We start from the raw sequence: 22645 nt of genomic DNA, 5'->3' as shown, positions 1-22645 counted from the left end.
GTGACCAGAGAGACAGGTCGGACCCCTCCCAGCTCACGACCAGAAGCCCAAGGCTCACCTGCACCCTTCTCTGCTTCTAGGGCTAGGCGCTCGAGTTGCCATCCTGTGGCCCCCTTTCCTAAGCTGCAGGACTGCTTCGTTGGTTCAGAGGGAAGAGGATCATGGGGCAGCCTGACTTCTTTGTGCAAATACCTGAAGAGAGCCATATGACAAGAGTGGCTTTATTTTGAACCCCCTCAGAAGGCAAGTCGTGGACCAGAGAGTGGGCGTTACATGGAGGAAGAGTATGTGTTGATAGGTGAGGAGGAACCGCTCTGTGGTTGGAATTGTCCAGCGATGGAAAGGGCTGTCCCAGCAGTAGTGGCTCCCTGTCCTCAGAAGGGCTTGATCAAAGACTGGCCCACTAGATGTCTGGGGTCATGGGGCTACAGAGGGAGTCCCTGCTCTGGGTGGAGAGACTTCTCAGACACTTCCCCCCCAGAGGATCTAAAATCTTCTCAATTTCAGTGATAGTTTCCTCGGCCATATGATCCTTGGTTTTAAGGGGCCTTACGAAATTTTTGAGTACCTGTGTGGTGCAAATGGTTATTACCACACTCAGCAGCTAACCGAAAGGTTGGAGGTTCGAGTCTACCCAGCAGTGCCTCAGAAGAAAGGCCTGGCAATCTAATTCCCAAAAAGCAGTCCTTGAAAACCCTATGGAAACCAGTTCTACTCTGATACATATGGAGTCGTCATTGAGTCGGGGTTGACTCGACGGCAGCTGGTTTGGGTTGCTGGTATGAATTTTTAGAGAATTAAATGTTTTAGGAAGAGCCATATGGTGAGGGAGTGCATTTACTGCATTGAAACCTGAGTCAGTACTCTCACATGGAGGCTGCCAGAGCCACCCTATTCAGTGGTGTGTGGTCTCTGTGTGCCGCTTACCCTCTGAAGCACTGGGGGGAGAAGACACCCACACTACGGTGGCACAAGGGTATTTTGGCAAAAACAGAATTTTCCCCCACTTTAACTTCTTCTTGCCAATGTCCAGGGTTCTGGTGTAGTCACCTCTCGCGATGCCCCAGCCTCTCCAACTTTCCCCAAAACATCTAAGTGGTTTCAGAAACAGGCCTCATGATTCCTGACCTGGCCCCAACTTCCTCCAGAGAGTGAGCAGGCTGGTGAGTAAGCAGTAGCTTTCCCCGGCGAGGTTTGCAGCGGGTAAGTCCAGGAGTCTCCCAGCAGCCTGCCAGAAAAGCCTGGGCTGTGGCAAACTCATCTTCTGCCCACATGTCTCCTCCCCAGGCTCCTTGTATGTTTGCATGAGCCTGCAGACCCTGAGGGAGTTGGGGCAACTTTCCTCCTTGGTGTGAAATGCCAAAATCCTGAAGTCCAGACTGAACAACCAAGCACTTTCTCTCCTATAGTCCAGATAAGGCGGGACATGTTGGGGAAATCATGTCACTTTGTATCGCTCGACGTCCACCCCAATCACAGGGACTTGGTTGCTGGAGCCAGATGTCAGGGACCAGTGGCAGCCTGACTTGCAAGTAGGGCAGATTTCAGGCAGATGCTTCTTCATTTCCCAGGACAGACTGAGACAGGCAAGAGATCAGGCTGGCTGAATTAAATAAGGGCTACATTTCAAGGCCCTGTGTGCTTGAACAGCTATAATAGTCCTAAGTGCAGACCACCATATAACTTTTGCTGCTGGCACCTGAAAACTACTTGTGATTAACAGACTAGGTAGACAAGATAAGGGGCTACATTTCAAGGCCCTGTGTGCTTGACCAGCTATAAACTGCTGATAATCCCTCCTGAGTTGTTTTTCAAAGCCTCACCAGGCTCAGAGCATGCTCAGTAAAGATCCACATGGCCCAGTAGTCAAAACAGCCTGGTACTGGTACAACAACAGATACATGACCAATGGAACAGAATTGAGAATCCAGACATAAATCCATCCACATATGAGCAGTTGATATTTGACAAAAGTCCCAAAACAGTTAAATGGGGGAAAAGACGGTCTTTTTAACAAATGGTGCTGGCATGACTGGATATCCATCTGCAAAAAAATGAAACAAGACCCATACCTCACTCCATGCACAAAAACAAGCTCAAAATGGATCCAAGACCTAAACATAAAATCTAAAATGATAAAAATCATGGAAGAAAAAATAGGGACAACGTTAGGAGCCGTAATACATGGCCTAAACAGTATACAAAACATTACTAACAATGCAGAAGAAAAACTAGATAACTGGGAGCTCCGAAAAATCAAACACCTATGCTCATCCGAAGACTTCACCAAAAGAGTAAAAAGACTACCTACAGACTGGGAAAAAGTTTTTAGCTATGACATTTCCGATCAGTACCTGATCTCTAAAATCTACATGATACTGCAAAAACTCAACTACAAAAAGATTAAAAACCCAATTAAAAAATGGGCAAAAGATACGAACAGACACTTCACTAAAGAAGACATTCAGGTAGCTAACAGATACATGAAGAAATGTTCATGATCATTAGCCATTAGAGAAATGCAGATCAAAACTACAATGAGATTTCATCTCACTCCAACAAGGCTGCCATTAATCCAAAAAACACAAAACAATAAATGTTGGAGAGGCTGTGGAGAGACTGGAACACTTATACACTGCTGGTGGGAATGTCAAATAGTACAACCACTTTGGAAATAGATTTGGTGCTTCCTTAAAAAGGTAGAAATAGAACTACCATATGAGACAGCAATCCCACTCCTTGGAATATATCCTAGAGAAATAAGAGCCTTTACACGAACAGATATTTGCACACCCATGTTCACTGCAGCACTGTTTATAATAGCAAAAAGATGGAAGCAACCAAGATGCCCATCAACAGATAAATGGATAAATAAAATTATGGTATATTCACATAATGGAATACTACAGTGATGAATCTGTGAAACATTTCATAACATGAAGGAATCTGGAAGGCATGCTGAGCTGAGTGAAATTAGTCAGTAGCAAAAGGACAAATATTGTATAAGACCACTATTATAAGACCTCAAGAAACAGTTTAAACAGAGAAGAAAATATTCTTTGATGATTACGAGAGGGGAGAGGGAGGGAGGGTAGGAGAGGGGTATTCACTAATTAGATAGTAGATAAGAACTACGTTAGGTGACGGGAAAGACAACACACAATACAGGAGAGGTCAGCACAAATGGACTAAACCAAAAGCAAAGAAGTTTCCTGAATAAACTGAATGCTTCAAAGACCAGCGTAGCAGGGGCAGGGGTTTGGGGACCATGGTTTCAGGGGACATCTAAGCCAATTGACATAACAAAATCTATTAAGAAAACATTCTGCATTCCACCTTGGAGAGAGGCATCTGGGGTCTTAAACGCTAGCAAGTGGCCATCTAAGATGCATCAATTGGCCTCAACCCACCTGGATCAAAGGAGAATGAAGAACACCAAGGACACAACGTAATTATGAGCCCAAGAGACAGAAAGGGCCACATAAACCAGAGACTACATCAGCCTGAGAGCAGAAGAGCTAAATGGTGCCCGGCTACAACCGATGATTGCCCTGACTGGGAACACAACAGAGAACCCCTGAGTGAGCAGGAGAGCAGTGGGATGCAGACCCCAAATTCTCGTAAAAAGACCAGACTTAATGGTCTGACTGAGCCTAGAAGGACCCCGGTGGTCATGGCCCCCAGACCTTCTGTTGGCCCAGGACAGGAACCATTCCCGAAGCCAACTCTTCAGACATGGATTGGACTGGACGATGGGATGGACAGTGATGCTGGTGAGGAGTGAGGTTCTTGGATCAGGCGGACACTTGAGACTATGTTGGCATCTCCTGCCTGGAGGGGAGATGAGAGAGTAGAGGGGGTTAGAAGCCGGTGAAATGGATATGTAAAGAGAAAGTGAAGGGAGGAAGTGGGCTGTCTCATTAGGGGGAGAGCAATTGGGAGTATGTAGCAAGGTGTATATAAGTTTTTGTGTGAGAGACTGACTTGATATGTAAACTTTCACTTAAAGCACAATAAAAATTAAAAAAAAAAAAAAGAAAAAGATCAATGTGGCCTATGAATGCCCTTCCACATGAGACAAACATGAACAGGGACCCCTCACTGGGGCTCAAACCAAGATCCAGAGGCATCACGCATGCACAACATCCCCGAATAAGTCCTGTTCGACCTCTCAACAGCCTTTGTGACAGACTCCATCTTGGTTCCAGCAACCTCTGTGAAGAAGTCCATCTTGAATTCTAACTGCACCGCATTTGATTTTCTTAATCCCTCCCCTTCTCCTGGAAATTTCCACGCACGTAATGAATAAAGATAATGCCTTCTTCCCACCTAAAAACTTTTATAAGCCATGAGAAATCCTTTGTTCAGTGAGAGACTGGAGGCTAGCATAAATGGAAACCCCTCTCCCTCTCTCTCTCTCTCGTGAGCCTTTTACTTTCTGTCTGTCACTAATAAACCTTGTTTGTGTGGAACCTCTGAGCCTCTCCTGGTCATTCTTGGTCAGAGGAAGGTAAAAACCTAGGCAGGGCTTAGTCTCAAGCTGGGAAGCCTTGCCTTGTGACAAGACCGGGTGGCATCCACAGCATAGTCAAGGGCCCCAGGCAGGGCCCGAAGTTCCCCTTGCCGTGTTCAGCAAAGAAGTCACAGGCAGAGCCAAGCAGACCCTTCTCTGAGTGTCAGCCAGAGGGCAGGGTTTTCAGCAGGGGTGGGGTTCCACAGCTGCTGAGGACCTGCAGACATCGGGGGTCTTGAGATGCCTCCTCCTGTGGGCACAAGGGGGACTCTGGGACCACCATGACAGCTCTGGAATCAGGAAGGGCTGGCTACACCAGGAGGGCCCCATTCAGTCCACTGGGCAGGAGGCCAAGCTGGGTGCCCACTCTGGGCATATGCAGGCCAAGCAGGCGTCTGCGGTGACTGAGGTGGGTTGGCCGCCGGTGATAGCCCAGCCTCCACTTTCCTTTTGACTCAAAAGAAACTATCACAGGCACTGGTTCCGTGCCCATGGGGGCCACGTTTACAGTAACTGGTGGCTGGTGGCACGCCAGCAAGGCCTGGTGGGCGTCACCTCTGAGGCCAGGGAGGAGTGTGAGGGTGCTGGGGCAGGGGTGAGGCTTGGAGCCAGCCTCAAAGCTTGCACCCCTCCCATGGCAGGCCAGCCCTTGTGGGTGTGCCTGGTCCCCAGGGCTCCTGGAGAGGTGCTCTTCCTGGCAGAGCAGAAGGAAGGCTGCCTGGCTCCTGCTTGTCTCTGTGGCCCCAACAAACATCACTTCAGATCCAGCCCCCTGGGAGTGTCTCTTCTGTACAAGCTCAGGGTCCCTGGGGAGCTGGGTGGGGCAGCTAGGTAGGATGCAAGTGGAGAGCACAGAAACCCTCTGCGTTGATACTGGAACCACCACTAGATGCTAGAACCTCAGCTGAGGCCAGATGGGCCTCTGCTCCTCAACTTGGTGCCTCCAGGGCCACCCTGGCCTCCCAGAGGTACCCAGCTGCCTTCCCAGTCCCATCCCAGGCCAGGCCTCACTTCTCAGAGATGGTCGTGGTCAAGGACTCCTCCTTCCCTTCCTCCTCCACAGAGAACATGACATCCTCACAGCTGCCCAAAGGCCGCTCTGTCTCCTGCTCTGGATAGTGGGGGGCATGGTCCACCTCCAGCTCCTCCTCAAACTCAGGCCCCACGGACACTGCCAGGCCCCGGCTCTCGGGCACCTCGGTCTTCACGGTCCCAACAATCACCGTGTCGGCCTTCATAATGTAGATTTTCTCTGCAAGGCAAAAGGAGGCGTGAGCTGGGAGACCGACGCCCAGCTGTGATGCGGGCAAGGAGGAGGAGGAGGGTCACATCCCAGGTCCCAGCTCCGCCACTCCTGGTCTGTGGGGTCCCAGGTGGGTGGTACGTTCTCTCTGGGCACAGTAAGCCCCAGCCACCTTATAGGTGTACTGAGCCTCAGAGGAGGTAAAGCAGCTAGAAAGTGCATCCTGAGGAGTTAAGAAGGGCCCCTTGGTGCTTCTAGGAAGGGACACACACAAAAAAGCTGGCACCGACATAGACAACAGTAACACAAGTAAACACACACCCACTAACTCCTGGGATCCTCAACCTCCTCCTGTGAGGCTGACATTCTGTCATCACCCCCATTTTATAGGTAAAGAACCTGAAACCCAGAGGGGTTAAATACTGCCCAAGGTCACCAGGTAATTAGCAGAAATCCCCAAAGAAATTCCCACGCTGCCTGGCTGCCCCTTCTGCTCCCTGGGGCAGAGGGGGACAGGCGGTAGGCAGGGGCCGGGCAGCCTGCCTTCTCCTCTACCAAGGAGAGCACAGGCAGAATCTGTCCACGTGCCTAAAGCACAAACCTAGGGCAACCAACTTATCCCAGTTTGCCTGGGACTTTCCTGGATTTAGGACTGAAAGTCCCTGGTCCCAGGAACATCCTCAGTCCCGGGCAAACCAGGACAATTAGTCAGCCTCCAGAAACCTCAAATTACCAACAGCAGCCAAATGAGTCTAGCAGTCTTGCTCTGGCCCTGTATTTGTCAGTGTTTATGGCTTACTGCTGGTCTCTCACCTGTTTCCTTCACAGCACATAGTAAAAAAAAAAAAAAAAAAACGAACTCCTTGCCATAAAGTCGATTGCGACTCATAGCAACTCTATAGGACAGAGAAGAACTGCCCCATAGAGTTTCCAAGGAGCACCTGGTGGATTTGAACTGCCAACCTTTTGGTTAGCAGACCTAGCTCTTAACCACTATGCCACCAGGGTTTCCTAGGTAAATATTGCTGGGATGAGTGTCCAAGTTCACCCATAAAGGCACAATTCCATGTAGTCCTCACCACAGTCTGATGCCGGAGCTTCCAGCATTGACATTTTATAGAGGGAGACCCGGAGAACAGGGGAACAGAGTAAGTTGTCCAAGAAGCTAAGAAGTGGGGCAGCCTGGACCTCCCCCAGGTCACCCACTCTAACCACAGCAGCCCGGCTTCTCAAGCTCAGGGAAGGTCAAGATCCTCGCTACTGTGCCCTGGGGCTCAGAAGGATGAATGGGGAAGCTCCAGGTGGAACTGTAGAGCTGGGGTAGGGAGGGCTCAGAGATCCCTGCTTCTCTGGATAACCTGGTTACACCTGTCTGATTCAGGAACCCCAAAGAGATTCTCAAGGGCCCCTGCACCCTTAGCCCCACTGCAGAACACCAGCTCTTCTGTTTGTTTTTAACACCCCCAGGGAAAGAGAGGTATTCAAAATAGCAGCGGGAATTGGAGGGAGGTGAAGGGATGGGGCAAGTCCTGGGCTGGGCACCCTGAGCCCAGAGGCAGAGAGAGGACAGGGCAGGGCCTCAGACTGTAGCCACATGCCTTCCATCAGCCCTGTGCCCTCACCCTGGGAACCCTGGCTGGAGGGGCTGGGCAAAAGAAGGTGGTCAGAGGTGGTGACAGAGAGGGGGGTCCAGGAAGTGAGACAGGGCAGAAGAGGACAGATGGGGGAGGGAGATAGAGGAGGAGAGAGATGGGCAGAGGGAGAGATCTGGCCATGGTGGCAAGGATTGGGGGTGATCAGGTAGAAGAAGCCCAAGCTGGGGGCTACTGCACATTCAACGAGTCCTGGCCCTCTGGTTCTGCCCCCATTCCCGGGCTTCCCACTCCCCAGTTGGGGAGGGGTTTCCTCCAGAAGCTGCTTGGACTTCCTGTCCCACCCAAGGCTCCAGAATCCAGGGAAGTCACCTTGCCAGGGTAGAGGGTGCAGGTGGTGGGAAGGGGTGCCCCCTGCCTGGCACACAGGGAAGGGGGATAAAGGCTCTCAGCTCTTCCCCAGGCCCCACATCCCCTCCCGGGAGCTCAGGTCTGAGGCTGGTCCGTCCTGGGAACTGGGGTTGAAGAGACGCACTTCTGGAATGGCATTGGCAGGACAAGGGGATCACCTGTCTCTGGGGTGTCCAAGAAAACCCCAAGGCCTTCCCTCCCTTCATTGTGGGGGGCGGTAAAAACACCCTTCTCACCAGAAGGCTGCAGGCTGCTCCAGTAAGGCTGCCCAAGCCCTGAACCCCTGGGATCCTGGAACCTCTTCATCCTCCCTGTAAACTCTTGAGCCCCACCCTCGAAGTTCCAGGCACGAGTGTGGACCCAAATGTTCCAATTAGGACTTCATAGGAAATTTGAAGGAGAAGCTTTGGATGGTATTTCCCAAAACACATTTTCTTCTTCTTCTTCTTCAAGTAAAGCTTGTTGAAAGCTTCAATTCTAATCATTTCAGCTTGGTACAAAAGACACTGCCCTAAAGAGTTTCATCCACCAGAGTCTGCCATAGAAATGTGCAGAATTACCAATACCTCTGTAGTATTTGGAAACCCTGGTGACGTAGTGGTAAGAACTACAGCTGCTGATCAAAAGGTTCCCTGGAAACTCTATGGGGCAGTTCTACTCTGTCCTATAGGATGGCTATGAGTCAGAATTGACTCGATGGCAACGGGTTTGTTTTTGTTTTTTTTTGGTTTTCTGCAGTATTATCCGAGGACAAGTTACCCCTTCAGAAGGGACAGAGGTGGGCCCACTGAGGCCCCACTCCAGGGGGCTCACACCCAGGTTGAGGGAGGAGGCAGACCTGTAAACACAGTCACACAGCTGGACACTGAGGTAACTGGGGGGGTGGAGAGGGAGCCGAGGGGTGAGGGCAGACTAGAGGGGCATCTGGGCCAGACCGAAGAGAGGAGGGGGCAAGGATGGCTTCCTGGAAGAGGAGGCACTAAGCAGGGCCCTGTAGGACAAAAGGAATTAACTAGGTTCAAGAGGGTGGAGTTTGCTGTTCCAGGAGGAAGCAGCTCCGACAAAGGTCTGGAGGCGAAAGAGCTCAGTACATTCAGGAAACTGCCATTTAGTGAGGCGGTCAGCCCTGTGGACTACGGATAGGATGTAAGGAGGCGAGGGGAAGCTGGTGGGGAGGACCCGGAATTAGGATCCTGATGGGTGACGGGAACCACTATTATGACCAGGTATAAATTTTCGGGAAAACACAGGGGGTGGGCGGGGAGACCCTAGGGGGACCAAAGCCTGTCCCAGCTGGAGGGCAGCTTTAGTTCAGAAAGTGCCAGGCACCTGGGCAGGATCCGGCCATGCTGCCCCTGCAGCACCACTGAGGCCAGTGTGGTGCAGGCAAGCCATGAGCGTCTGAGACCAGCAGACCTGGCGGCCAGTCCCAGCTCTGCCACTTAGCAGCTGTGTGACAGGAAAATCATTTCATCCCTCAGGGCCTCAGTTTCCCCAATTATAAAATGGAGAGAAATACACCACCCTCAAAAGGTTGTGTGATAAATAGGGGTGACAGAATGTGGGTGACAAATGGCAGTCTAGTGGCTACTAGTGTGTCTTCCTCCTGTCCCCATGAGGGGCAGGCTCTTTGCTGGAGTGGGGATAGGGGGAGGCAGTCACTTTTTACTTTAATGACAGCAGACACCGGGCTCAGCACTTTGGGTGCAGTATTTCATTTAGCTGAAGTAAGTGCTGCTCCTATTCCTATTTTGCAGAAATGGAAACTGGGGTAAAGAGGCAAAGTGAAGCAAGCTGTGCTGTACAGTAAATACTGTTTAACTCTTTCACAAAATGCAGGAGCCCTGGTGGTACAGTGGTTAAGTATTTGGCTACCAACAGAAAGGTTGGTTCGAACCCACCAGCCACTCCATGGGAGAAAGATGTGGCAGTCTGCTTCCCTAACAATTTACAGCGTTGGAAAGTCTATGGGGGCAGTTCTACTCTGTCCTATAGGGCTGCTATGAGTCAAAATCCACTTGATGGCAAGGGGTTTGGTTTGGTTTTGGTTTTCACAAAAAGCATGCCCTACTTCCGGCCCCAGGCCCCTTAGTTCTTGCCCTGAGGTCCAGGATCTAGCGCCATCTTACCCCCTCCCCACCCTCTACCCCTTCGGCCCTGCCCCCACCAGGACCCCCAACCCACCGACTCACCAATCTTGTTATTGGTGTGCTCCGTGGTTGCCCGGGGCTCTGGGGGGCCCCTGGGGGAGGAGGGACCCTCAACTGGGCTGGCCTCCAGCAGCCTTAGGCTCTCCAGGCAGGCGGTTCCCACGCTGGGGCAGGTCTCCACAGCTGGGACACTCATCAACCCCTGCTCTTCTGGGCCTGGCTCCACCACCGACACGATTCTGCAGGGCTCCTGGGGGCACAAGAAAGTGGGTGCTGATGCGGGGTATCTCAATCTTTGTTTCTATGGACCCCCTGTGTGAGTCTTTCTCTCTGCTTTAGCAACCTCAGCCTTGACAGCACAACACACTCATGTGTAGATCTGGAGTGATGTGTTACTTTTAACTTGGACTAACAACAAGAAAAATAGCCAGCAACTTATACAGTGCTTACCCTCTCCTGAGTCCTTGACATTTATTAATCCTCAACAACCACCCCATTTTACAGATCAGGAAACTGAGGCCCAGAGGAGTCAAGTAATTTGCTCAGAGTTATACAGTTAGGAAATGTCTAGGCCAGAACTTGAACCCTGGCAGTCTCACTCCAGAAAAGTCTGTAAGGTGTCAGCTCCTGGCCCACTGCCTCCTGGAAACCCTCCCACTGCACCAGCCCCTGGTCCCCAGTGACACTTACTGCAGGAGTGAACCACAGTCACTGGAGACCCCGCCATACGAGAGCCTGGCCCCACACCTCCTGATGGGCCCTCACGCTCTGCACTGGCCCTGGGGAGCTGGTCACAGGGAACGGCACCAGGGTGGGGCTCCTATGCTGTGTGGCTCTAAGAATTCATGGTAATGTTTGCAAAGCCCCCACCCAGTGCATGGCACACCATGAGCATTGATAAAAGTAGATGAATACTTTCTCACTATTAGGAGGCAGCCCACGGTGACAGAGCACGGGCCTTGGAGTCACACAAACCAGGACTTAAATCCGAATCGATCTAAAATTTCCAACTGTGTGGCTTTAGGCCCCCATCTGGCCTCTCTGGGCCCCTCTGTTTCCTCCTCTGTAAAATAGGATTACAGTACCCACCTCTGATCACAGGAGATAACTTCTATAAAGCACAAAGCAAGCAGCCTGGTGCACAGTAAGGGCTTAGCACATGGGAGCTAATTTTCCTTTTTAATTCATGCTATCGATTTCTTATCCCAGCTTTAAGGAAGGACCCACGGAGGAGTTACAGAGAAAGAGGAAAATAAGCCCAGGCCTCCTTCTGACTAGACCTGGCACCCAACGTGGCCAAAACCAGATCTGCTGTCTGGCAGGCCCCTCTGGAAGTCCCCGGCAGGCTAAGCCAGGAGCTGGAGGCTGCTCTGGGGGCAGGGAGGAGGGCTGAGGCCCCGGGCCAGGTCCCCCCTACCCTGTGCACAGAGCTCCCTGCAGTGGGGCAGACCCTGCCTGAACCTCCGGGGAGCCGCACCACCCCAAGCTGTTTGGGGGGCACATGACTCGCCCTACAGGTCTCCTAGGGAAGAAGGTTTAGAGGCTTGAAGCTGGAGCAAGGGCAGGGGAGGGGTTGCTTACTGTGGGCTTCCTCCCAGGCCTGGAATCTGGAAAAAAAGAATGAGCAGTGATTTCACCACAGAGACCCCGGCAGCCACCTGGCCCCACCCACCTGTTGGCAAAGGCCCCCTGGATGGTCAGTGGTGCTGAGTTCCACCCAGAGGCCAGACCCTTGGTCTGTAGAACAACACATGAGTTTTGAGAATCAGCATCCCCATCCCCATCCCCGCAGACCCCAGGCACAGGGGTTCACCTCTCTGTGCCAACCTCCCCAGCAGTGGGCAGTCATTGGGGTTGGCAGCTCTGGGGAACCACTGTCCCCTGGCCACTCTCACTTCAAGCCTATCAGCCTTCAGGACCCCCCCCCCCCACAACACACTGTAATGGGGAACACAGAGATGCCCCTCCCAACCAGAGCCAAGGAGGCTTCTGTGGGGTCAGAAGTGGGTCTGCCCCCCTCTGCAGGCTCCAGGATCTGGAGAATCCAGAGCTGCCCAAAGCTCCATGTGGAACTCACAGGGAAGACCTCACTGCAGGTGACAGAGAGAGGATGGAGTCTGGGGACCTTGGCTGAACACTGCATCCAGACATGCCTGAGACCAGTCCACTCCAGGGCCTTTTGGGCTGAAGCCAACCTGAGTTCGTTTTTCTATTATTTTCTACAACTTCTAATTCACCCCACTTCCTTTGCCTTTTGTGGGCTCCGGGGGTATTTTAATTTCTGGCAGTGATTCCTAGGATGCAGGCTTTATCGTCCATTCCATGCCCCAACCCTCCACTCTAAGATTTCTTTTAATCTAGGGTACCAAGTCACAGCCAAGTGTACACTGACATTTACCCATGACCCACTGGCCTTCAGAGAACACCATAGAGGGTACCCAGGCATCTAGTCTATCTGCAAGCAAATCACCTCCCAGTCACAGAGGTTCTTGGCAGGACACACAGCATTTAACAACTCCCGAGGAGGCCAGCCACAGATTCCTGGCGTATGGCTTGCTAGGCGTGCACACCCGACTAGAGAAACCGGCTACAAGATGCCAGCATGCAGCCAAATCACCTCCCAAACACACTGGTTTCATTAGCTCCGGGAAGCCATTGGCCATGGATCCTAGCTGAATACTCCCTGAAGGCCAATCAACCAAGATAGCACAAGTAAGACTGGCAATATAAAAATGCCACTGAGACACCAGGTCAGTTTGGGAAACACCCTTACGTGTGTCTTTTAAATGGAAGTGATCATCAGCAGGTAGAAAGATCTGATGGGGAGACAGGCCAGAATGCTGGTTGTTATGGGCTGAATTACATCCCCCCAAAAGATATGTTCAAGTCCTAATTCCAGGTACTGTAAATGTGACCTTGTTTGGAAATAGGATCTTTGCAGATATAAGCAAGTTAAGATGAACTAAAAGCCATTGCTGTCAAGTCAATTCCAACTCATAGCAACCCGATAGGACAGAGTAGAACTTCCCCATAGGGTTTCCGAGGCTGTAAATCTTTACAGAAGCAGACCACCACATCTTTCTCCCATAGAGCGAGCAGCTGGTGGGTTCAAACCACCGACCTCTTGGTTAGCAGTCAAGCGCTTAACCGCTGTGCTACCAGGGCTCCTTAAATTAAATGAGGTGGGTCTTAATCCCATATGACTGGTATCCTTATAAACAGAGGAAAAAGACACAGAGACACATAAGGAAGACAGCCATGTGAAGATGGACATAGATACTGGAGTAAAGATGCCGCAAGCCAAGGAATGTCTGGGGCTACCAGAAGCTGGGAGAAATAAGGAAGGATCTTCCCCTAGAGCCTTGAGAGAGCACGGCCCTGCTAATAGCTTGATTTCAGGCTTCTAGTTTTGATTTAGGACATCTAGTCTGTATCACGGTCTGCCAAAAGAATGAACAAGTCAGCCTTAGAAGAAATACAACCAGAATGCTCCTTAGAAGCAACGATGGTAAGACATTGGTTCACTTACTTTGGACACATCATGGGGAAAGATCAATCACTAGAAAAGGACATGAGGGTTGGTAGAGAGTCAACGAAAATAAGGGAAACTCTCAATGAGATGGATTGACACAATAGCCATAAAAATGGGCCCAAACATACCAACAACCATGAAGATGGTGCAGGACTGGGCAACACTTCCTTATGTTACACGTAAGGTTGCCATGAGTAGGAGCTGACTGAATGGCAACTAACAAAAACAGCCTTCAGAGCTGTGAGAAAATAAATTTCTGTTGTTTTAAGCCACTCACTTTGTGGTATTTTGCTACAGCAACCCATGGTCAAAAGAAGTTGTATAAAATAACCCTACTGATTCTTCATTTAGCAAACACACCAGGCTTAAAAAAAAACAGACTCATTGCCATGGAGCTGATTCCAACTCATGGTGACTCCACGTGTTAGAGAGGAGAACTGAGCTCCATGGAGTTTTCTTGACTGTAATCTTTACAGAAGCAGATCACCAGGCCTTCCTTCTGTGGCGCTGCTGGGTGGGTCTGAACCGTCAATGTTTTGGTTAGCACTTGTGCACGGTTTGTGCCACCCAGGGACCAACACTTGCACTAATAACTGCTGTTCCCAGCAAAGTGGTCACCTTGGGGGACCATGCCTCGTTCCCACAAGGCAGCCACTGCCCAAGCCACCACAAAGGAAATGCTCTTGTGGCCTGAGGCATGTTCTTTTACGCAATGTCAGAGAAGCCAAATCCTTGTCCCTTGAGAGTGCTTTTGAGTTTTGAAAACAGCCAACTATTATTTGGTGCCAAGTCATTGGTGTGGCCAGAGACCAAAAAAAAAAGTGAAGGTATGTGACAAAGTAACAAGATAATAAGTGAAAATAAAAAAGAAGAGTGATAAAACTCGGTGTTGGAGAGGAAGTGAGCAGACAAGGGCACTGGGCTGCTCAGGCCCAGTGACAAATTGGTTCCACCTTTCTCAAGAGCCATCTGGCAGTGAAAACTTCACACACCCTTCGACCCAGTAATTCCTGTTTGGGGAACACACCATCAGGAAATAACCCAAAAGAAAACAAAAAGGCATGCACAGCAGTGACATTTATAATCACCAAAAAATGGAAAACAAGCCAAGTGCCAAACAATGGGGCAGCTTTACATGCATGGGGGGGCAGGGGGGGCATGTACGGGCCATGACACTCTGGCCAGAATGACTTCACCTCTCTGAGCCTTAGTCCTCTCCTCTGGACAACAGGACGTAGCACACTAACTCTGGACAGATTTTTTAAACAGTAAATGAGATATCAAAACAAAGCTTTTGATACTGAGTTCCATTAAGTTTTCTTGGCTGTACTCTTTACAGATTGTCAGGCCTTTCTTCCATGGTGCCATGGGGTGGGTTTGAACTGCCAACATTTCGGTTTGTAGTTAGGTGCAGTTTGTGCCACCCAGGGGCCTACACTGGCCCTAATAACTGCTGCTCCCAGCCAAGTGGTCACCTTGGGGGACCGTGCCTCGTTTCCACAATGTGGCTGCTGAGTTTCTGTTAGTGGTGGTGGAATAATTGGGAAAAGGATGGTGGTGACAGTTGGACAACATGATGAATGTAATCAGTGTCATTAAATTGAACATATAAAAATTGTTGCATTGGCAGCCTTGCTACCATTACTGAATATTTTGATTGAAGATTTATAGAAGAATTCTGATCAAAAGGGGGAAATATAGAACAGAATTCCAAAGGCTCATAGAATTCAGGCAAGCTTTCTAGATCCATGGAGAGTAGATAAACCCCCAAAATTATTGTCCTGAGATAATCTTTAAACTTTAAAACTTAATCCAAAAGTACCCCCTGAAGTCTTCTTTAAACCAAACAATATTTCAGCTTAATTAGTACAGAATGTCTTCCTTGAGCATTGTGCCCCTTTAAGAACTACCTGTACGAGAACAAACTGACAACAGCAACTCAAAAGTTTAGACAGGAAGCTTAGGAGGCAGTGGAGCTTTTATGTTAATAGAGGAGGAACACCTCAGAAAAGACAGGTGAGAATGGTTGAATATAACGAATGTCACTGAATTGTACATGTAGAAATTGTCAAATCAGTGTGTGTTTTATTGTGTAGATTTTCAACAAAGGTAAATAAAATAAATGATTTTTTTAATGCTGAATTGGCAAATGTTTTGTTATACGTTTTTTACCACAATTAAAACAAAAAACAGTGAAGGTGCCCAGTGATAAGTCACGTTGAGAACATGGACTCTCTATATGATATGATGAGAATGGCACTTCACCTCCATGGTCTTTCTCCTCAAAATCTATTATCATCAGTATGGTTATGACAAAAACATCAGACAAATTCCACTTGAACAGCATCCTACTATACACCTGACCAGGACGCCTGAGGACTGCCAAGGGCATCAAACACAAGGGAACTGTCACAGCCAAGAGGAGCGGGCCTAAGGAGATATGACAATGAAACATAATGTGGTATCCTGGATGGGATGCTGGGACAGAAAAAGGACATGAGGGAAAACTAAGGAAATTGGAATAAAACATGGAATTTAGTTAATAGTAATATACTGATATTGGTTCACTCATTGTGGCAGATGTTTTCACATGAAAATGGAAGATGTTAATAATTGGGAGAACTGTGTGTGGGGTATGTGGGAACCCTTTGTACTATTTTTTCAGGTTTTCTGTAAATCTAAAACTGTCCTACAACATAAAGCCTACTGAAATTTTTGAAAAATCAGAAAGGATGCCAGCAAGTACATAGTAGGTTCTGCCCAAAGCCCAGGTTGTTGGCATGGCTTGGCACTCCATCACCCCGAAAGAAAATCAGCATTTGATACTGATTCTCAGAAACAAGTGCAAAATAACATAAAGGCAAAGAAGGTGTTGACACCTGCCTACAGCCTTGTCACGGCCCAAGTGTGCTTTGATAGAGACCCAAAGCAAACCTTGCCAAGCACAAAGGTCAAACTTCATGAGTGCTTTTCCCCTAAAAGTGTTGCTTCAGTCCATTGTGTTCATGTATTGGTTTGTTTGCTTTTTAAAAGAACAATGATCTTCTCGTAAAACCCATCTGGCACTCTAGGACACAAGTTCAGAACATGCTGGGCCCCTGGAGCCCCCTAGAACCAGTGCTCAGTATCCCAAGGCTGCTCCGAAGGCCACTCTCATGGAGTACATGATCTCTGACACATGATTTAAAGCTCTCTGCCCTTCCAACTACTTCGTTCTCTCCCTTCCAGCCCCATCCCCCCTCTGGGCTGATATTCAGGAAGCAGAATAAATCCAAAGAAGCAGATTGACACAGAGGTTCAGCCAGGCTTTGGTGGCAGGCACCGCTAGATTCAAATCCTGGCCCTACCAGGGCTTCTCTGGAGAAGTGGCTAGTTTCAGGGCTGGGGCAGGGAAAGTACAAGATAAGCCTGGAACAATGTTATAGACTGAATTGTGTCCCCCACCCAAAATGTCACGTCAACTTGGCTAAGCCATGGTTCCCAGTACCGTGTGATTAACCACCATTTTGTCATCTGATGTGATTATCCTCTGTGTTGTAAATCCTACCGCTATGATGTTAATGAGGCAGGATTAGAGGCAGTCATGTTCATGAAGCAGGACCCAATCTAAAAGATTAGGTTACTTTTTTTTTTTTAGGTTACTTTTTGAGTCAATCTCTTTCAAGACATAAAAAAGAAAAGTGAGTAGAGAGACAGGGGGACCTTATACCACCAAGAAAGTAGTACCAGAAGCAGAGTGAGTCCTTGGACCCAGAGCCCCATGCTGAGATGCTCCTAGAGCAGAGGAAGATTGATGATAAAGACCTTTCTCCAGAGTCAACAGAGAGAGAAAGGCTTCCCCTGGAGCTGACACCCCGATTCAGTCTTCTAGCCTACTAGACTCCGAGAGAATAAGTTTCTGTTTGTTAAAGCCATCCACCTGTGGTATTTCTGTTATAGCAGCGCTAGATAACTAAGACAAACATCTTAAAGCAAAGAAGTGCTCAAACAACAGAAGGGTGGAGGAATGTAAAAGGGACACAGGAGCTTGCTTGAAGGGGCTCCCACTGGCCTAATCAGGGACAATTTCAGCATCAAAATAATGATAGTAACAGATTATAACCCACTGAATAAAAGTCTGCAAGCCCACACAGACATAAATATATAAATGAATAAGATGAAAGTTTGATGAAGAACTGGTTATTTACACAGTCTCGAAGTATCTTTCCACGAAGTACTTAGTAATTACCAAGAAGCGGAGAGTAACTTCCCAGTGGAGAAACCTGGCCAACACCACCTCGATTGTGCAAAGCAAACATAGCCAGGAAAGGAATAAGCTGAAACCTGGAAAGCTACAATGAGCAGAGCTCAGCATCACTTCCAGAATCTTCCTGCCAACGGTGTACAACCTGAGACCACGCACAAGGAAGCATCAGACAAACCCAAAGTGAGGGGCATTCACAAAATCACCGGGATACTCCTCAAAAGTGTCGAAGTTGTGAAAGTCAAGGGGAAGACTGAGGAACTGTTCCAGACTGAAGAGACTAAATGGAATCAAACACACCAACAAGCATGAAGACGGCACAGGACTAGGCAACGTTTCATTCTGAGATACATAAGGTCACCATGAGTTGTAGCCAACTCGATAGCAACTAACAACAACAAAAAGACTTGACAACTAAATTGAACACTTAACTCTGAACTGGATTCTTCTGCTATAAAAGGGCCTTACTGGGACAAATGAAAAAACTCAAAAGGATCTAAGGATTAGCTGGTGGTCAATGCATCAATGTCAACTCCTTGGTTTCGATAGTTTTATTACAGTTGTGTAAAAAATTGCCCTTGTTTATATGAAACACACACTAAAGTATTTGGGGGTCATAAGGCAAGTTAGCAACAGGCTCTTAGCAAGGGAAAAATAAGCTCTTTTTTTACTGGACTTAGGACTTTTCTGTAAGTTTGAAATTTTTCACAACGACAAAAAACGTTTTCAACTTAAAACCTGTCTGTAATACAAGACAAAATAATGACTCTGGTGACCATTAAAATGAAAACTTAAAAGAATTTAGACCAGTGGGACATTCGGTGATGTCTGGAGGCATTTTGGGTTAACACAACTGGGGAGATGTTATTGGTGTCTGATAGATAAAAAAAAAAATAGAGGCTACTAAACATCCTACAATGCACAGGACAGTCCCCACAACAAAAAATTATCTGGTCCCAATGTCAATTGTGCTGAGGTAGAGAAACCCTTTTTAAACCAAAATCTCAACAACCACAAAATTCTAATCCTACTGCTTATTAACCAAGCAGCCTTAGACAAGTTACTTTAAGGTATCTTCCTGTGTCTCAGTCTCCTTATCTGTGAAATGGGACAGTAACAGTACCTGCCTCCCAAGGCTGCTGGGAGGAATAAAATGGGATAAGTCTTCGCCATTGCCTGCCACCAAGGACACAGGCAATGAAGTCAAATCAATTCTGGAGCTGGTTGGTAAGCATCCAGTAGGCACTGTTTAAGCACCATGAGATCCCCCGGCCCTAGAGTTCCAGGTGATGGAGGGGTGGGGCACACACTCCCAACCTGTTTGCCTTTAGCCCCTTCTAGAATGTGACAGGAGCCCTGGTAGCACAAATGTTAAGCACTCAGCTGCTAATTGAAAGGTTGGTGGTTCAAATCTACCAGTGACTCCGTGGTAGAAAAGACCTGGAGATCTGCTCCTGTAAAGATTCCCATTGCCATCGAGTCCATTCTGATCCATAGTGACCCTGTAAGACAGGGTAGAACTGCCCCATAGGGTTTCCAAGGCTGTCATCTTTACGGAAGCCGGCTGTCACATCTTTCTCCTGACCACTTGAACCTCCAACCTTTCGGTTAGCAATGGAGCACTTAACCACTACGTCACCAGGGCTCCTCCCCATAAAGATGACAGTGTAGAAAACCCTCTGGGGCAGCTCTACTCTGTCACGTGGGGTCGCTATAAGTCGGAATCAACTCGATGGCACACAACAGCAACAATAACAACAGAATGTGACAGTGGAGTCCCTGGGTGGCACAAACAGTTAAGCACTCAACCACTAGCCAAAAGGTTGGCGGTTTGAACCCACCCAGAAATACCTCAGAAGAAAGGCCTGGCAATCTGCTTCCGAAAGGTCACAGCCTTGAAAACCCTGTCAAGTAGTCTTACTCTGCGAGTGGCAACTAACAACAACAGAATGTGACAGTAATTGACATGAGACTGACAGCTTGGAAAACAAGGCCAGTTCCTGTTCCCAGCACAGAGCCTGCACCTAGGAAGTGCTCAGTGAAGACCATCTGAACAGACGCGTCAGCAGATGAATCCATGTGCCTTCGCCCCATCAGCACCCGCTGCTCCAGGGACAGGAGCTCCACCTTGCTCAGTCAGCCCTCATCCTGTGCTCTGCGTGCTTATCCTGGCCTCTCCTTCATCTCGGACCTGGCATCCCAGACCCCAGGGGACCCTCAAGGGAGCCAGTATTGGCTCTGAGGGAGGGTGATCGTCACTGAGTCTCCACGCTCAGTTCCAGGTCTGGTTTCTTAAGCGAAGGTGTTTTCTTTGCTTTTCTTCTTTTTCTTTCATCAAAACTGCTACCATGAAGGTTTGAAGAAAAAATATATATAGACAGACAGCAATGGAAACTCTAAAACTAGAAAAATGTCAAGAAAGCAAACGCGGGTTTCAATGAGACACTGAGGCTGACAGCTCATGGAAAAAGGTTTGAAACTGTCAAAACACAAAAACCCCCCTTGCAAAGGGAACACAAGCTCCTGGTTTTGAAACTCATCAAATTCAAAACATTTCTCAGTGCAACTATGTTTTTGTGCCCAAGTCCAAATTAGGGTGATGGCCAGGCTCTCAAGGGTCTTTGGGATTTGGGGGTGAGGGGGGTCTTGGGATGGGGACAATGCTGGGAGGAGGGAGGAAGATGGGACAGAACCGAGCCTTCTACAAACAAACCGAGGCTGGTGAAGTCACCGCCAGGGCTAAGCCTGGCCATGTGGTCCAGGCCAGTCATCTACCTTGCAGGGCCATCTCCTTATGGAATGAAGGTCATCACATGGACTCCCCTAGGGTTCCAGGAGGAGTCAGGGAGCCCCCCTCCAGGAGCCTTGTAAAGCAGAATGCCCATAGAAGCTCAGACAATTCGAGTTCCTCCTTCCCTCACGCTCAGGGCCCAGCACACAGCAGGTGCTCAATCAGTGCTTGTGGGATGTTGAGGAAGACCTGGCCCTGCCCTGAAGGTCACAGGTGGCCGCACAAGGGAGAGAAGACACTGGTGCAAGGTGGCCAGAGCCCATCCGCTGCCAGGAGAGCTGGCCTGGGGGCTGGGCAGGGATCAGAGAGCAAGAACCAGGGAGGACTTCAGAACAGCCTAGAACTCTGGAAGGCCTGGGATTCCTGGTGAGAGAACAGGACCCAGGCATAGCAGGGCCTGCCATCATGCAGCAACCTCTGTTCCTGACTGCAGGCAGGCACTGCGGGAAGGGCCTCAGAGGCCCTACATCAATCCATCCACACGCTAACCCTGTGAAGTAGGTGCCACCCTCCCCATTTTACAGATGAGGAAACTGAGACACAGAGGAGGGAAGTAACACGCAGGAAGTCACATAGCTTGTAAAGGGCAGAACCAGGATTCCAGCCCTGCCTGCCCTCTATGCACCTCTGTTGCCTGGGAAATCAGTGAGAGAGGGAAGAGATGGGGAGAAGGGGAAAGAGGAAGGAAGGAGGGGAAGGGGGGAGAGAGAGGGAAGGGACAGGCAGGGAGAAGGAGGAGAGAGGGAATAGTGGAGGGAAGGAGGGAAGGTGGCAGAAGGGACAGGGAGGGAGGGGAGAGAGGGAGGAGGAGGAGAGGAGGGGAGAGAGAGAAGGGAGAGAGAGGGAGGGAAGGAGGGGAGAAAGGAGGGGGGAGGGACAGGGAGGGAAGGGCAGGAAGAGAGGGTTCAGGGAGGGTAGGAAAAGGGAGAGGGTGGGAACGGGAAGGGAGAAGTGAAAGCAAGGGAGGGTGGGAAAAGGGGGAGGGAGGAGGAGAGGAAGAAGGAGGAGAAAGGGGAGAGGGAAGGAAGGGAGAAAGAAAGAAGGGGGAGATGGGGGGGAGGAGGGAGGGAGGAAAGGTGGTCAGCAATGCCTGTCCTGGAGGTTACTACAGAGGAAAGAATGAGAGGTAGATTTCTGAACCTCCACGCCAGCACCCTGTCCAAACAGTTTTGCAGAAGATGTGTCACCAAGTCTTCACCCACCCACCTGTTAGCCCCGTGACAGATGAGGCTGGGTTCCGAGGAGAATCTAAACCTCCTGAGCCCAAACCCACAGCCTATAGCTGCCTCTTGGGCCCTCTAGACACTTACCCCCAGGCTCCGGCTTGGTCCGGAAGTTCTGGCCTGGGAAGCATAGGTGGAGCTCTGAAACGACACCAGAAGGAGTTCTGGGGGTGCGAGGGCAGGGACCCAGGCCAGGCTAGCACCAAGCAGCCCTCTCAGTCCTCCCCAGGCCCCAGGACATGTCCACTTACTCTGCTGAATCCCCCTCCTGCAGGCCTTCCAGTGGCACAGGAGGAAGATGCCAGAGAACAGGATCACCAGCAACACCATAGTCACCCAGAAAACCACAGGTCCTGAAACACAAAAGCGCCCTGAAAGCTCTGCCCTGCGCCGAGAGCAGTGAGCCGAGGCCCTAGCTACAACCACACAGGACAGCCCTAGGCCTGGACTCCTTCCTCCATCCCCTGGGACCTGGATTCCCTTGTGGCTGAGAGTACCCGACCCTTTCCCAAGCCAGAACTGAAACCCAGCCCCTGTATCTGACCCAGCCCTCACTCACCTGGCTCCAGGCAGCCCATCAGGGCTGACAAAATAGTTTCAAGAAGAACAAAGTATTCCTAAACCAAAAAAACCCAAACCTGTTGCCGTCAGGAAACCCTAGTGACATAGCGGTTAAGAGCTACGGCTGCTAACCCAAAGGTCAGCGGTTCGAATCCACCAGGCGCTCCTTGGAAACTCCATGAGGCAGTTCTACCCTGTCCTAGAGGGTGGCTATGAGTCGAAATCAACTCCACGGCAGTGGGTTATGGGTTGCTGTCAAGCCAGTTCTGGTTCATGGGGACCCCATGTGGTACAGAGTAGAACTGTGCTCCATAGGGTTCTCTTGTCTGTAATCTTTACAGAAGTTCACCAGGCCTTTTTTTCATGGCGCCACTGGGTAGGCTCGA

General features: G+C 49.6%; 1 protein-coding gene across 1 annotated transcript in view; it reads right to left on the bottom strand.

Annotated features, from left to right (window-relative positions):
* Positions 1 to 2923: 2923 nt before the first annotated feature.
* TNFRSF8 (TNF receptor superfamily member 8) overlaps positions 2924 to 22645 on the bottom strand; it is an 81255-nt gene continuing 61533 nt past the window's right edge. The window contains exons 11-16 of the mRNA XM_049877952.1: positions 21950 to 22051; positions 21786 to 21839; positions 11491 to 11516; positions 9952 to 10159; positions 5525 to 5765; positions 2924 to 3831 (exon numbers count right to left, since the gene is read on the bottom strand). Coding sequence (XP_049733909.1) covers positions 3813 to 3831; positions 5525 to 5765; positions 9952 to 10159; positions 11491 to 11516; positions 21786 to 21839; positions 21950 to 22051 — 650 coding nt within the window. The 3' untranslated portion in view covers positions 2924 to 3812. The remainder of the gene's footprint in view (positions 3832 to 5524; positions 5766 to 9951; positions 10160 to 11490; positions 11517 to 21785; positions 21840 to 21949; positions 22052 to 22645) is intronic.

This window comes from Elephas maximus, chromosome 3 (assembly GCF_024166365.1).
Source record: "Elephas maximus indicus isolate mEleMax1 chromosome 3, mEleMax1 primary haplotype, whole genome shotgun sequence".
NCBI classification, from domain to species: Eukaryota; Metazoa; Chordata; class Mammalia; order Proboscidea; family Elephantidae; genus Elephas; species Elephas maximus.
This window is presented reverse-complemented; position numbering and strand designations above follow the sequence as displayed.